This window comes from Canis lupus, chromosome 38 (assembly GCF_011100685.1).
Source record: "Canis lupus familiaris isolate Mischka breed German Shepherd chromosome 38, alternate assembly UU_Cfam_GSD_1.0, whole genome shotgun sequence".
Taxonomy (NCBI): Eukaryota; Metazoa; Chordata; class Mammalia; order Carnivora; family Canidae; genus Canis; species Canis lupus.
The window spans coordinates 15,539,283-15,555,293 of NC_049259.1; the positions used below are offsets into that span (position 1 = coordinate 15,539,283).

The following is a 16,011-nucleotide window of genomic DNA, read 5'->3' on the forward strand; positions in this document are numbered from 1 at the left end:
AACTGCAGACTACTTATGGAATTTCTCATACTACTGTACACTTGTTTTAGCTTCACTTAATTTGGCAGCAGTTTGTTTTGTGTTTTGGAGACTTGTCTTTAGCTGGACTCTTTAGAGAATTCCCCCTAATTTTCATAAAATCAGTTATCTTTGCATTAAAAAGGAAAAAAACATTTTTTTAAAGATTTTTTTAAATTTTTATTTATTATGATAGTCACACACAGAGAGAGAGAGAGGCAGAGACACAGGGAGAGGGAGAAGCAGGCTCCATGCACCGGGAGCCCGACGTGGGATTTGATCCCGGGTCTCCAGGATCGTGCCCTGGGCCAAAGGCAGGCGCTAAACGGCTGCACCACCCAGGGATCCCAAAACATTGGTTTTGAGAAGAGAATAGTCAATGAACCATTTTTGTTTTTGCGTGCTCTTCTGTAACTCCCAAACATTTATAATTAGAAACAAACAATAGTTTCTATGAAAATAAAAAAAACTCATCAGAGAGCAATATCCACAAATGCCTACCGTTATGTTGAGTTCTTGGGAAGGCTTTTACCTATACAATCTCATTTGATTTTCATAATAACTGAGACTTAAGGCAGGCCATTTATTGTGGTAAAAAATTATGTAACAAAATTTGCCATTTTAAGCATACATTAGTTTTTATAATTAAATTCAGTAATTATGTGAGAAGTTTAAGGATAAACATAACTGACTGTAAATTCAACAGGAGAAAAGTGTGCAGGTGTCATAGAGAGTAGCCTTGTGTTCTGAGACTCAGTGTACCCTCAGTCCAGGTTTTATGGGGAGACAGAGCACTGCTGAATTCTGCAGTTGTTAATGAAAGGCTTGGTTAGAAGAGCTTCTCTAAGCATTCATTCATCATTGTGCTCCTGTGAGACTAAAGTTCACAGAGTAGATTCACAGATGCAGAACTGCAGGTCAAAACTTAATGCCTTTGAAATGGTGACAGGTCTTGCCAAACTGCCATCCAAAAAAGGAATACAAATTTTCCATTATCACCAGCAGGGTGAGAGAAGCCACTTTCATACACCCTCCTAGTCCTTGTTATCAGCTTCTCAATTTTTGCTTTACTCTGTTGAATAGAAATGGTATCTTGTTTTAACTGTCCTTAATGACTCCTACAGGTGACTGAGTATATTTGAGTATGTTTATTGGCCTTTTCCATTGTTCTCTGAATTGTCTGTTCTTATGACTTTTTTTTAAAGATTTTATTCATTTATTCATGAGAGGGGCAGAGACATAGGCAGAGGGAGAAGCAGACTCTGCAGGGAGCCTGATGTGGGATTCAGTCCCAGGACCCCATGGATCAAGACCTGAGCTGAAGGCAGCCGCTCAACCACTGAGCCACCCTGGCACCCGCCTATGACTTTCTTTCCATTGGGTTGTTTATATTTTCTTGATTTGTAGCAGCTCCTTATACATTTTGGATATTAACTTTTTTTTTTTAAGTAGACTCCACACCCAGGATGGAGCCCAACACATGGCTTGAACTAATGATCCTGGATCAAAACCTGAACTGAGATCAAGAGTTGGATGCTTAACCAAGTGAGCCACCCAGGCGCCCATGGATATTAATTTTTTAAATGTGTTTGCAAATGTTTTATTCTACAGTATAGTGAGGGGAGGCAAGATAGGATGCTGATTATCCATATGGGTACTGGAACCCAACTGCCTGGATTTGAATCCCAACTTTGCCACTTCTTAGTTGTGTGATCATGGGCAAGGTACTTAACACTATGTGCTTTGGTTTCCGTATCTGTAAAATGGCATCAACCACAATACTTACCTCATCACGTAGGATTGTTTTGGCATGTTATATCCTCACTTTATGAGGCTTAATGGTTAAATGAACTAAAGAGCTGGGAACAATGCCTGGTGAAAGGCTGATCCTGAATGCTTACTGTTTGCCACATGCTTTCTTACTTTGTGGTATATTTTTCCATATAAATTTTTCTTTTTCTTTTTGTAGAAAGGTGGTCAGTTTTTTTATTTATGAAAGCTGAATCTTCTAGATGTTGTGTCTTATAACTAGAAAGAGGTACACTTTACAATGAAATGGTAACAATTGTGAACCACTATGACCTGGCCACCCCAATACAGATTTCCTCCACTATCTGAAAGTAGAGTGTGCCTATGAAACCTTTCATAAGCCTAAATGGAGTAAAGCAAGGAAGCAATTACCATCAATTTACATGGAAACTTATTTAGCCTTCCCAGATGCCCAAAAATAACCTTTCTTAAGCTTTCCTGGTATCTTAGGACACATCTTGCTAATGGATGCACAAAAAAAATCAAAGTAGAGCACAGATGCTCAGACACAGTTCAAAGGGCTCATAGCTGATATTGCAATGCTGAGAGTAGTTGCCAGGGCAGGAGGTTGGCAGGTCCACTTTAGTTGTATGGGATGCCTGCTGCCTCTATAAAGGCTTGCTGCAAAACAAATGCATAAGGCAATTTTCACTTTTTTCCCCATAAAAGTGAAAATCCTCTTTCATTTTACTGAGTGCTATTCTCACTTTTTTTTTTTTTGGATAAGTGGCCTAACACAAACTTTCTCAAAAAGTGGAATAGAAAAGTGGGTTTCTGGGCAGCCCGGGTGGCGCAGCGGTTTGGCGCCGCCTGCAGCCTGGGGTGTGATCCTGGAGACCCAGGATCGAGTCCCACATCAGGCTCCCTGCATGGAGCCTGCTTCTCCCTCTCCCTCTGCCTGTGTCTCTGCCTCTCTCTGTGTGTCTATGAATAAATAAACAAAATCTTAAAAAAAAAAAAAAAGAAAAGTGGGTTTCTGTCAGAAACCAGAGTTCAGGTCCTACACCTTATTTACTATTCTGTAGGAGTGAGATGTAACAAATATATAAGGAATCTGAAAATTACATCATTAGGTTGGTTTATAATACTGGTTCTGAACTCTGCGCTCAGCCAAAGAGGTGCTGCCCCCTGAGGTGGCCATTGGCCCATGTTGTGGTTGAGCCCTGCGTAAACTACTAGCCCGAACTGAGATATGCTAGTGTGTAAGATGCATGCCGAATTTCAGAGATTCGGTGTGAAGACAAAGAATGCAGTATCTTTTTTATAATTTTGTATTAATTACATGTTGAAGGGATAATATCTTGGATCTACTAAAATATATATTAAATATTTCCTATATACTATATACGCTGAATATACCAAAGTATATTAAAAAAAAATTGGGGGCAGCCTGGGTGGCTCAGCAGTTTAGTGCCGCCTTCGGCCCAGGGTGTGATCCTGGGGACCCGGGATCGAATCCCACGTTGGGCTCCCTGCATGGAGCCTGCTTCTCCCTCTGCCTGTGTCTCTGCCTCTCTCTCTCTCTCTCTCTGTGTGTCTCTCATGCATAAATGAATAAAATCTTTTTTTACAATTTTTTTATTGGAGTTCAATTTGCCAACATATAGCATAACACCCAGTGCTCATCCCATCAAGTGCCCCCCTCAGTGCCCGCCACCCAGTCACCCCCACCCCCCCACCCACCTCCCTTTCCACCACCCCTAGTTCGTTTCCCAGAGTTAGGAGTCTCTCATGTTCTGTCTCCCTTTCTGATATTTCCCACTCTTTTTTCTCCTTTCCCCTTCATTTCCTTTCGCTATTTTTTATATTCCCCAAATGAATGAGACCATGTAATGTTTGTCCTTCTCCGATTGACTTATTTCACTCAGCATAATACCCTCCAGTTCCATCCACGTGGAAGCACATGGTGGGTATTTGTCATTTCTAATGGCTGAGGAGTATTCCATTGTATACATAGACCACATCTTCTTTATCCATTCATCTTTCGATGGACACCAAGACTCCTTCCACAGCTTTGGCTATTGTGGACATTGCTGCTAGAAACATCGGGGCGCAGGTGTCCCGGCGTTTCACTGCATCTGTATCCAATAAAATCTTTTTTTTCTTTTTTGTATCCAATAAAACCTTAAAAAAAAAAAAAAATCCAGTCGGGGATCCCGGATTTAAATCTGAGCCCGGGCAGGCCAGCCGCACTTTGCCCCGCCCCCCGAGTCAGCCCCGCCCCCGGAGTCAGCCCCGCCCCTCGGCGTCAGCCCCGCCCCTCGGCGTCAGCCCCGCCCCTTGAAGTCAGCCCCGCCCCTCGAGTCAGCCCCGCCCCGCCCTGGTTGCAGCCAAGCCCCGCGGTGGCCGCGTTCCCGCGGTCTCTGGGAAGGGCCTGCTTCCCGCCCCTTCCGTGCCCCGCGCGCGTGCGCACTCCGGCAGAGCTCGTGGAGGTGCTTTGGGGTCCCGGTTCCCCGGAGCCTCGGCCGGTCTGACCCCCCCCTCCCCTCGGCGGAGGACCTGGCGCTCACCGGGCGGCCGGGGTTGGCCCGCCATGCGTTGGGGGCTGTACCCGCGCGGCCCGGGGGCAGCGGCTCTGGCCGCGGCCCGGAATTTTTGGGCGCGGCCCCGCCTTCGCTGCCACCCGCGGGGGCGAGGGACGGCGCGGTGGGTCAGCGGCGCCAGCAACCAGCCGCAGAGCTCGAGTAATGGCCGGTATCGGGACACGGTGCTGCTGCCGCAGACCAGCTTCCCCATGAAGCTGCTGGGCCGCCAGCAGCCCGACACGGAGCTGGAGATCCAGCAGGTGGGCAGGGAGGCCGGCCCGGCCGCGCGGAGGGAGGCGGGCGGCACCCCGGGGGGTGGGACGGGGCCGCGGGCTCGGTGACGCGACCGGTGCGAGCAGGGGGCCCTCGGGCTCTCTTACTTGAAAACCTCGGGGCAGTCCCTGTCCGAGGTGGCGGGTCCCAGAGCAGAGTATTTGTTATTAAGGGGGCGGGGGGGGGGATGCTCCCATAGCAGCACAGCACTGAATGGAAGTACCCCCCACCTTTTTATTTATTTTTATTTTTTTAATCTTCAGAGCACATTAATTATAGTTTTGGACCTTGGATATGACAAATGCTTGCATAAGGTGCACGCATAATTCTTTTTGTAATTTGTTTTTGCAGATTACACCATTTGTAAAACCTCACCTTTTTAAAGGCAAAAAACCGAGTTGAATTTGGACACTTTTCCAAGTGGCTTGTGGAAAGCAAATTAACATTGGACACATACAAATAAAAATTCGGTCCCGTGGGCAAGTTGAAAGTGATTTTTGTGGTGTCACCGGGCGCCTAGTGGGAATTCTGACTTTTTTTTGCAGAAGAGAGTAGCTGAACTTCACGTCCTCAGAGGCCCCTTCCTGAGATGTGCATCTGCCTCCTGTACCTAGACAACTTCCTGAGGGTAGACTCACATGTTACTTTCTCTGATTCTGGAGTCTTTAGGATTCCCGATATTCCCCGATAATTCGGCTTATGTTGGTTAAGCAACTTTGCTTAGCCTGGATGGTCTTAGGGCATTTATCAGAGTTCTAGACTCATAAACCTGTTTTGGCCATCTACTTTTAAAAAGGGTTTTACTCAGTACCACGGATATGCCAGAAACGGTAATAATTTCAGATGTTTTCTCATGTAATTTTCACACCAGCTCTGCGAATCATGAACATTCATCATTAACATTTTTTTTTTCTCAAGTAAAGGAACAAGCCCATAAGGGCAAAGTGACGGGGCCAGGGGTACACAGTAGGTGAGAGAAGGGGGGTAGGGCTGCCAGTGAGGGGTGTTGGGATTTGGAGGGTAGCAAGTGCCGAGGCCACAGGAAAGCAAGAATAAGAGTCGGGGAGAGGGGACTGGGGTGCAGTCTACAGGCCGGTCCACTTGTGTCCACCAAGGAGTGGAGGGTGGGGAGCGCTGAGAGACGGGCCAAGATTTGGTGGTACTGACCTCTGTGGGGTCCTGTTTACCATGTAAAGAGCTTACACTTCAATGTGGAGCCTGTGGGGAAACTATCAAAAAGTTTTGAATAATGAGGACTCAGATGTGTATTGGGCTTTAGAGTTGAATACGTTGTTATGAGATAATAAGCAAACGCTGGCTGTTATTTATGGTAAGATTCAGGGGGGTATGTATTTGGTTGTCGTTCAGACATTGTGGTTCTTTTTACACAGAAATGTGGATTTTCAGAACTTTATTCGTGGCAAAGAGAAAGAAAAGTAAAAACAGAATTTTGTCTTCATGATGGACCTCCTTATGCAAACGGTGACCCCCACGTTGGACATGCTTTAAATAAGGTAAATTGTACTTACAAGGCTTGAGGGGAAAACCTTTGTTTAAGTATATGTTACAAAAAATGTATATCCTGATTTTATGACAGTTACGTTAATTTGCATTGCTAGGTAAAACTAGATGTCTTTGAGTAGGCTCCATGCCCAATGTGGAGCCCAGTGAGGGGCTTGAACTCACAGCCCTGAGATAAGACCTAAGCTGAGGTCAAGAGTCAGATGCTCAACCAACTGAGCCGCCCCAGGCGCCCCAAAACTAAAATATCTTAATAGAAAGCAGCAATAAACAGTTGGATTTTTTTAAAAGATTTTATTTATTTATTCATGAGAGACACACACACAGAGAGAGGCAGAGACGTAGGCAGAGGGAAAGGAGGCTTCCTGCAGGGAGCCCAACGTGGGATTCCATCCTGGGACTCCAGGATCATGCCTTGGGCTGAAGGCGGTGCTACACCGCTGAGCCACCTGGGCTGCACTTAATGCTTTGTGAAAAATAACATCACTGGTATTTGCTTTGGGCTTATTATTATTTTATGACAGTTAATATTTTAGTCAGTAAATAATTATCAAGCACCTACTATGTGCCAGGCATTTTTCTAGACTCGGAATTGCATTGAACAAAACAGCGATGTGTTTTTGTCTTTATGGAGCTTATCTCTGATCAGGAAAGACGTAATAACACAAATAAGTAAAATCTATAAATGTTAGATAGTTGCTGTAGACTGAATATTTGCCCCCTAAATTTATATGTATAAGCCTAATAATCTCTAATGTAATGGTCCTTGGAGTGGGGCGCCTTTGGGCGGTGATTAAGTCATGAGGGCAGAGCCCTTAGCAGGAGATTCGCACCCTTACAGGAGAGACCCCAGAGAACTTCCCTGTCTCCCACATGCCCCTTGAGGTTAGAGCGAGAAGCTGCTGGGCTGAATCAGTCAGCACCTTGATCTTGTCCATTTTCTAATTGGAGGTTTTTTTTTTTTATTGTTCTGTTTTGAGAGTTCTTTATATATATAGCCTAGGTATGAAACCTTTGTCACATATGTGGTTTGCAACTATTTCTTCCAGTCTGTAACTTATCTTTTCATTCTCTTAACAGAGTATGTTGAAGGGTAAAGTCCTTAACTTCTTTTTTTTTTTTTTTTTAAGATTTTATTTATTTATTTGACAGAGTGAGAGAGTACCCAAGCAGGGAGAGTAGCTGGCAGAGGGAGGGAGAGGGAGAAGCAGACTCCTTGCTGAGCAGGGAGCTCGGACTCGGGGCTGGATCCCAGGACCGTGGGATCATGACCTGACCTGAACCCAGAAACTTAACCAACTTAGCCACCCAGGCGCCTCAAATTTTTCTTTTTTTTTTAAATAATCTCTACCCCTAGTGTGGGGCTCAAACTCATGACCTCAAACTCCGAAGAGCCGCATGCTCTTCTGACTGAGCCAAGCCAGGTGTTCCTAAAAGTTAATTTTGATGAAGTCCAGCTTATCAGTTTTTCCTTTTATGAATCATGCATGTAGTGTCATGTCTAAGAACTCTGTCAAGCCTTCAAACCTAAAGATTTTCTCCTGTATTTTTTCTACGACTTTTACATTTAAATCCATGATACATTTTGAGTTAACTTTTTTATGAGGTGTGAGTCTTACAGTGAGGGTTATTTTTTTTTTCCTGTGGATGTCTAGCACCATTTATTGACAAGGCTATTTCCCAAATGAGTTACCTTTGTACTACTGTCAAAAATCAGTTGGGCAAATATGTGTGGCTCTATTTCTGGATTCTCTGTTCTGTTCTATGAATCTATTTGTCTGTCCTGCTAATACCACAGTGTTGGTGACCGTAGCTACAGAATAAATCTTGAAATTGGGTAGTCTCTTTCTTCCATTTTATATTCAAAATTGCTTTAGCAGTGTCAGTTTCTTTGCTTTTCTATATACATTTTAGGATAATTTTTAAAAGAATATTTATATATTCGAGACACAGAGAGAGAGGCAGACACAGGCAGAGGGAGAAGCAGGCTCCTTGTAGGAAGCCCCATGCGGGACTCGATCCTGAGACCCTGGGATCACACCCTGAGCCAAAAGCAGACGCTCAACCTCCTGAGCCACCTATTTTTTTTTTTACTTCAGTATCAGAGAAATTCTCCCTGAGGAAGTGATTTTTAAGCACCGTTTTGAGAGTACTAGCAGGTACTAGGTCAATTATGTGAGGTGGATAATAAATAGCACCAGTATGCAATTTTTTGAGAGAACTAATTTTAGCCCCCTCCCATTTATTGAGACCTAAGTGACGTATAACATTGTATTAGTCTAAGGTGTACAATGTAATAATATATGTATATATCATTTAATGAATACCACAATTAGTTAACATCATTTTACTGCTTCTTTTATTTTGGATGCTTTTATTCCTTTTACTTGCCTATTTCTCTGGCAGGACCTGCAATACTATGTTGAATAGAAGTGATGAGAGTGTATTATTATTCATAATCTTAGAGGAAAAGCTTTCAACTTTTCACTTTTTAAAAAATAATATTTTATTTATTTATTCATGAGAGACTCAGAGAGAGAGGCAGAGACATAGGCAGAGGGAGAAGTGGGCTCCCTGCAGGGAGCCAGATGCAGGACTCGACCTCAGGACCCCGGGATCATGACCTGAGTCAAAGGCAGACACTCAACCACTGAGCCACTCAGGTGTCCTTCAACTTTTCACTGTTGAGTATGATGGTATCTGTCTGTGGGCTTATCATATGTGGTCTTTATTATGTTGAGGTACATTCCTTTTAAATCCACTCTGTTGAGAGTTTTTATCATGGAAGGCTGTTATATTTTGTCAGATGCTTTTTCTGCTTCTATTGAGATGATGGTAGGATTTCTGTCAACTTAGTGTTACCAGTTTTTTTGTGTATGTTGATCTATCCTTGAATACCAGGGATAAATCCCATTTGCTTTTGCTGTATCATCCTTTTATTTATTTATTTATTTTTAAAGATTTTATTTATTCACGAGAGACACAGAGAGGGGGGTGGTGCAGAGACACAGGCAGAGAAAGAAGCAGGCTCCATGCAGAAGCCCAATATGGGACTCGATCCCGGGTCTCCAGGATCACGCCCTGGGCTGAAGGCAGGCGCTCAGCTGCTGAGCCACCCAGGGATCCCCTGTATCATCCTTTTAAAGTACTGTTGAATTCCGTTTGATAGCATTTTGTTGAGAACTTCTGCATCTTTATTCATCAAGGATTTTGGACTATAGTTTTCTTGTCATGTCCTTATCTGACTTTGGTATCATGGTAAATGTTGACCTTATATAATGAGTTTGGGAGTGTTCTCACCTCCTCAGTTTTTTGGATGAGTTAAAGGTTTGTCATTCATTCTTTTATAAATATTTGTTAGAATGAGTGAAGCCATATCGTCTTGGACTTTTCTTTGTTGAGAGGTTTTTAATTACTGATTCAGTCTCCTTACTTGTTACTGATCTATTCAGATTTTGTTTTTTCTTTTTAAAGATTTTATTTATTTATTCGTGAGAGACAGAGAGGCAGAGGGAGAAGCAGGCTCCATGCATGGAACCCGACATGGGACACAATCCCCGGTTTCCAGGATCCCGCGCTGGGCTGAAGGCGGCGCTAAATCGCTAAGCTACCCAGGCTGCCCAATTTTCTGTTTTTTCTTAATTCAGTCCTGGGAGGCCAGCCTACCAGGGTTATCCAATTTCTTGGCACCTAATTGTTCATAATAGTCTCTTATGGTTCTTTTATTTTTCAAATATGGGTTGGAGTATCTCCTCTTTGGTTTATAATTTTATTTTATTTATTTGAGATCTTCTTGATAAGTCTAGCTAAAAGTTTGTCATTTTGTTTATCTTTTCAAAAAATCCATACTAAGTTTTGTTGTTTTCCTGTTTTCTGTTTCATTTATTTCTCTTCTAATGTTTGTTATTTCTTCTTTCTACAAACTTTGGGCTTAGTTTGTTCTTTTCTAGTTCCATGGGGATGTAAAGTTAGTCTGGGATCTTTCTTCCTTTTTAACGTAGGCACTAACTGCTATAAACGCCCCTACCATGGGACGCCTGGGTGGCTCAGCGGTTGGGCGTCTGCCTTCAACTCGGAGCATGATCTCAGGGCCAGGATCGAGTCCCTCATCAGGCTCCTTGCAGGAAGCTTGCTTCTCCCTCTGCCTGTATCTCTGCTTCTCTCTCTCTGTGTGTGTCTTTCATGAATAAATAAATAAAATCTTAAAAAGAAAAACTTCTCTCCCAGAACTGCTTTTGTTCCATTTCATAAGGTCTAGTACATTATGTTTCCATATTTGTTTGTTTTGATATTCTTATATGACCCATTGGTTTTTCAGAAATATATTATTTTCCACATATTTGTGAATTTTCTAGTTTTCTTCATATTACTGATTTCTAGTTTTATACCATGTGGTATGAAAAGATACTTGATGTGTTCCTAATCCTTCCACATTATAAGGACTTGTTTTGTAGCCTAATATATGATCCATCCTGGCCATTGTTCTGTGTGTGCTTGAGAAGAATGTATATTCTGCTGCTGGTAGATGGAGTGTTCTGTATATATGTTAGGTCCATTTAGTCTAAAGTACAGTTCAAGTCCAATGTGTCTCTACTGATTTTCTGTCTGTATGACTGACCTATTCATTGTTGACAAATGGGATATTGAAATCCTTTACTGTTAATGTATTCTTGTCTTTTCAGATCTGTTAGTAGTTACTTAATATATCAGGTGCTCTGATGTTTGATGCACATATTTTTAAGACTTATATTCTTCTGATGAATTGACTCCTTTATCATTATGATAATTTTGTCTCTTGTTATAGTTTTTTTTTTTAAGATTTTATTTCTTTGAGTGAAAAAGAGAGGGTGTGCACACATGAGGGGGGATGGGCAGGAGAAGAAGCAGACTCCCCCCTCCTCCCCCGAGCAGGGAGCCCGATGTGGGGCTTCATCCCAGGACCTAGGATCATGACCTGAACCGAAGACAGATGCTTAACTGCTTGAGCCACCCAGGCACCCCTCATTTAAAGTCTGATTTAAAGTCTGTTCTAAGATAAGTGTAGCTATATTGTTCTCTTTGGGTTTCTATTTGTATGGAATCTTTTTCTGTCCCTTCACCTGATCCCTATCTGTGTCCTTAAATCTTACAGGAGTCTCTTATAGGCAGCACAGTTGGGTCTTGTTTTTTCATCCATTCAGTCACTGTACATCTATTGATTGGTGATGTAATCCCATTTATATTTACAGTAATTATTAGTAGGCAAGGACTTACTAATGCCAACTTACTGTTTTTTGTTTGTTCCTTTGTATCTCCTTTGTAAATTGATTTTTTTTCATAGTGGTATGTTTTGATTACCTTATCTATATCTTTTATACATTTACTGAAGGCTTTTACTTTGTTATTATTGATAAAATTTAGAAATTTTGGAGTTCATGAGAGAATGACTAAGAGAAATCTTTTTTTTTTTTTTTTTTTTTTAGAAAATTCTTGAGACATTTTTGGTACAGAAAGGTGACTTTATTATAGTGTGGGGACAGAACTCGTGGGCAGAAAGAGCTGCACTGGGGTTGTGAGAAGCAACTGATTATATACTTTTTAATTAGTGGGGGTTAGGGATAGTGTAAGTCTCTAAGGAATTTGGAAGCAAGGCTTTCAGGACCTTGAGGGGCTAGCTGCTGTTAAGGTAAGGTTACTTTTAGTTTTTAGTAAAACATAAACATTAAGACACTAAGGCAGCCGTGAGTTCCTTGAAGAAGGTCATTCTCTGCATGATACAGGGGTCTATCAGTAGGCTGCAAACTGTAGGCAGATTTATTTACTTATTTAAAGATTTTATTTAGTTAAGAGGGAGAGAGAAAAAGCATGAGTTGGGAGAGGGGCAGAGGGAAAAGTAGTGCAGAACCCAGTGCAGGGCTTGATCCCAGGACCCTGAGAAAAAGTCAGATTTAAGGACTGAGACACCCATGTGTTCCAGGAGATTTAAGTTAAGCTTCATTTCTCTTGCCTTTGTTTCCCTCATCAATTACTATGAATCTTACATAAAACCTAATAGTCTTCTAAGCTTGCAGCAACTTAACTTCAATTATATACAAAACTTCTATCCTTTTACTACTTCCAACACATTTTTTTTTTTTTTTTTTTTTATGATAGTCACAGAGAGAGAGAGAGAGGCAGAGACATAGGCAGAGGGAGAAGCAGGCTCCATGCACCGGGAGCCCGACGTGGGATTCGATCCCGTGTCTCCAGGATCGCGCCCTGGGCCAAAGGCAGGCACTAAACCGCTGCACCACCCAGGGATCCCCTTGTTTTATGTTTTGATGTCATAATTTACATCTTTTTATATTGTGTGTTTACTAACAAGTTATTGTAGCTACATTAAATGTACATTAGTTACATTTAATACTTCTGTCCTTAGGGCTTTACTTATTTATTTTTTTTGGAGAGAGAAAAAGCATGTGATCAGTGGTGAGGGAGAGGGAGAGAGAGAATCCTAAGCCGACTCCACACCCAGTGCCGAGCCTGATGCGGTGCTCAATCCCATGACCCTGAGATCATGATTTGAGTCGAAAGGAAGAGCTGGATGCTTAACCGTTAAGGCTGAGCCACTAAGGTGCCCCTGTCTTTTGGTCTTTATGTTAGAGTATGGCATAAATGCACCAACATAATATACTGTTGGGGTATTTTGAATTTGACTATATACTCACCTTTGTTATTTTTGTGTTTTCCTGGTAGTAAATAGCATCCCTTCGTTGCAGCTTGAAGAGCTCCTTTCAGAATTTCTTATGTGGTAGGTCTAGGGGTGATGAACTCCCTCAGCATTTGTTTGTCTAGGAAAGTCTTTACATCTCCTTCATTTCTCAAGGACAGCTTTGCCAGGTAAAGTATTCTTAGTTGGAAATTTATTTGCAGCATTTTAATATGTCATTCCACTCTGTCCTGACCTGCAGGGGTTCTGGGGTTCTGCGGAGAAATCTGATAGCCTTATGGGGGGAGTCTCTGGTAATTGACAAGCTTTTTTCTTTTGTAGCTTTCAAGGTACCTACTTTGTCTTTGATTTTTGACAGTTTAATTATAGTGTGTCTTTTAGAATATCTCTGGGTTGCATTTATTTGGGAATGTATGAGCTTAGTGAACTTGGATATCCAAGTATCTCCCCAGTTTCCCAGTTTTAGGAAGTTCTCAGCTAGTTCCTCCTCCCTCCCTTCTTTTCTTTTCTTTTCTTTCTTTTCTTTTCTTTCTTTTCTTTTCTTTTCTTTTCTTTTCTTTTCTTCTTTTCTTTTCTTTCTTTTCTTTCTTTCTCTTTCTTTCTTCTTTCTTTCTTTCTTTCTTTCTTTCTTTCTTTCTTTCTTTCTTTCTTTCTTTCTTTCTTTCTTTCTTTCGATTTATTTATTTATTCATGAGAGACACACACAAAAAGGCAGAGACATAGGCAGAGGGAGAAGCCAGCTCTCTGTGGAGAGCCCAATGTGGGACTCGATCTCAGGACCCTGGGATCATGACCTGAGCTAAAGGCAGATGCTCAGCCACTGAACCACCCAGGTGCCCCTAGTTTATCTTTAAATAAACTTTCTGATTCTTTTTTCCCCTCTCTTTTCCTTCTGGGATTTTCATAAAGCATAGATTTTCTTTTTTAAGTGGTTTCAAATTATTTCTGAAGAAATAAAGTTATTTTTTTATTCCTTTTCACTCTTGTATCTTTTGTACCTTCAGCTGGATATTTTCAAATGATCTAGCTTTGATTTCACTGATTCTTTCTTCTGATGGTTCCTGTGGGCTGTTGAAGCTCTCCATTGAATTCGACACTTCTCCAGCTCCAAAATGTATTGTTGGTTCTTTATTCTTTTCTATCTCTGGATTGAACTTTTTATTATGTTCTTATATTGTTTTTCTGATTTTGTTAAATTGTGTATGTCTGATCTCTTATTGCTCTTGGAGCATCTATGGGACAGTTGCTTTAATTGTTTGTCAGGCAGTTTGTGGCTTTTCATTTCTGTATGTGTTTATGTGTGTTTTACTAGAAGATTACTTAGTTCCTCTGACAGGGTCATGTTTCCTTGGTTCTTTGTGATTCCTGTAGCCTTGTGTAGTTGACTATGCATTTGAAGAAGCAATCACTTCTTCCAGGCTCTGGAAAGACATATAGATGGGAGCATGCTGGAGTGTGCTGTGGTGTGGGGTACAGTGTTTGAATGTGTGTGGCCATCCTAGCTTAGGGATGGGGGCGTAGTATCATGTTTGCTCCGGCAGCTGGGGTCCTCATCAGCAATAGTGTGACCATCAGTAAGATCTGTAGATGGTTCACCATGAATATATGGGCTTTTGGAGTCCTCAGCAATGCTTCCAGGTCCATTGGCCGGGGACCAAGGCAGGTGGTAATGGTGGCCTAAGCCAGTGATCTGCCCACACTTGGTTGTGGTGGGGGGCTGGCTGTAGGTGCCAATGTGGTGGTAAGGGCCAGCTGCAGACATAGGCAGTGGTGATGGTCAGAAGCAGGAACAGTGTCCAGGATCACCTTCAGGTAAATAGCTCAGGGGCGCTGGCTGTTAGTGTGTACAACTGTGACTGCTCTGGCTAGCCACATGCCTATGCAAGGTCAAGGAGGTTGGTCATGGAAAATTGAGGCTGCTGGCACACAAGTCAGTGAAAGGAATCAGGGCCAGATCCAGACCTATAAACAGTGGGGAGCTTGGCTGTCAGCATGCATTTATGTGACTGCAGGGGCTAGTTACAGGCACCCACAGCAATGCAGGCCAGGGATGGTAGTCAGGTTGGAGCTGGGCCTGCGGGGGAAGCAGCTGCGGGAGCCTCGGTTGTTGGCATGTTGTTGTGTAACTGCAGACATTAGCCTCCTGTATGTGCACAGCAGTGGATGCTGGTAATGAGAAATACTTCTTTTTTTTTTTTTAATTTTTTTATTTATTTATGATAGTCACACACAGAGAGAGAGAGAGAGAGAGGCAGAGACACAGGCACAGGGAGAAGCAGGCTCCATGCACTGGGAGCCCGACGTGGGATTCGATCCGTGTCTCCAGGATCACGCCCTGGGCCAAAGGCAGGCGCCAAACCGCTGCGCCACCCAGGGATCCCGAGAAATACTTCTTTACGTGTGTTGTAGACTTTTTTGTTAGAAACTGGGCATTTTAGATCATAAGTTGTGATAAATCTGAATAACAGTCTCTTGGACTCCATTCCCCCTCCCAGCTTTTAATTGAAATTAATAAAACAGTTGGAAATTTTCAGAGTAAGATAGATGGGTTTTGTCTGAAAATTACCAACTGTTTTCTCTGTTGTTTTCAACGACACCTCAGGGCATAAACTGTCCTGTAGACTAATCCATCAAATTTGGGATCCTTTAAAATATAGGTCCTGGGGTGTTAGTGTTTGACATTTGTTCGGATCCCAGGAGGGCTCCTCCCAGCTGTCTCTTCTGGTTTTCTTCTGCAAACTAGCTGACTTAGATTTTAACCTGTGTCATCTTGAATCTATAAACCTTCCAGCTGTGTTTCCCCACAGCCTCCACTCTTTTTGACAGCCCCTTAGGCTTGAATTTCTCTATGTTCTGTTGCTGGGAAGAGATTAAAAGCTATTGGTTTTACTGCCTATTCCTCTCCTCAGAGAAAATCACCCAGCCAAGGCTCTGGAGCTGAGAGTGGGGACAACTGTATACTTCTCTGTGAGAGATACCCCTACTTTAGAGTTCAGCACTTGTGGGAGAGTCAGCAGTCTGTGATCTTGAACTGCCTTTCCTGTTGTGGAACCACCATTTTATGAGCCTGAACAAGTAGGATTGGAGCCCCAGTGTTCCCAGCAGACTTGTACCCAAAGTAGAGTTTCTGTTCCATGAGTGGGAGCCAAGTGGAGGGAGTCCCTTACCTCTTAACTG

The 16,011-nt window shown here is 42.5% G+C and overlaps 1 protein-coding gene across 1 annotated transcript in view; it reads left to right on the forward strand.

Annotated features, from left to right (window-relative positions):
* The first annotated feature begins 4,360 nt into the window (after positions 1–4,360).
* IARS2 (isoleucyl-tRNA synthetase 2, mitochondrial) overlaps positions 4,361–16,011 on the forward strand; it is a 62,420-nt gene continuing 50,769 nt past the window's right edge. The window contains exons 1-2 of the mRNA XM_038586173.1: positions 4,361–4,612; positions 6,017–6,139. Of these exons, the coding sequence (XP_038442101.1) occupies positions 4,361–4,612; positions 6,017–6,139 (375 nt within the window). The remainder of the gene's footprint in view (positions 4,613–6,016; positions 6,140–16,011) is intronic.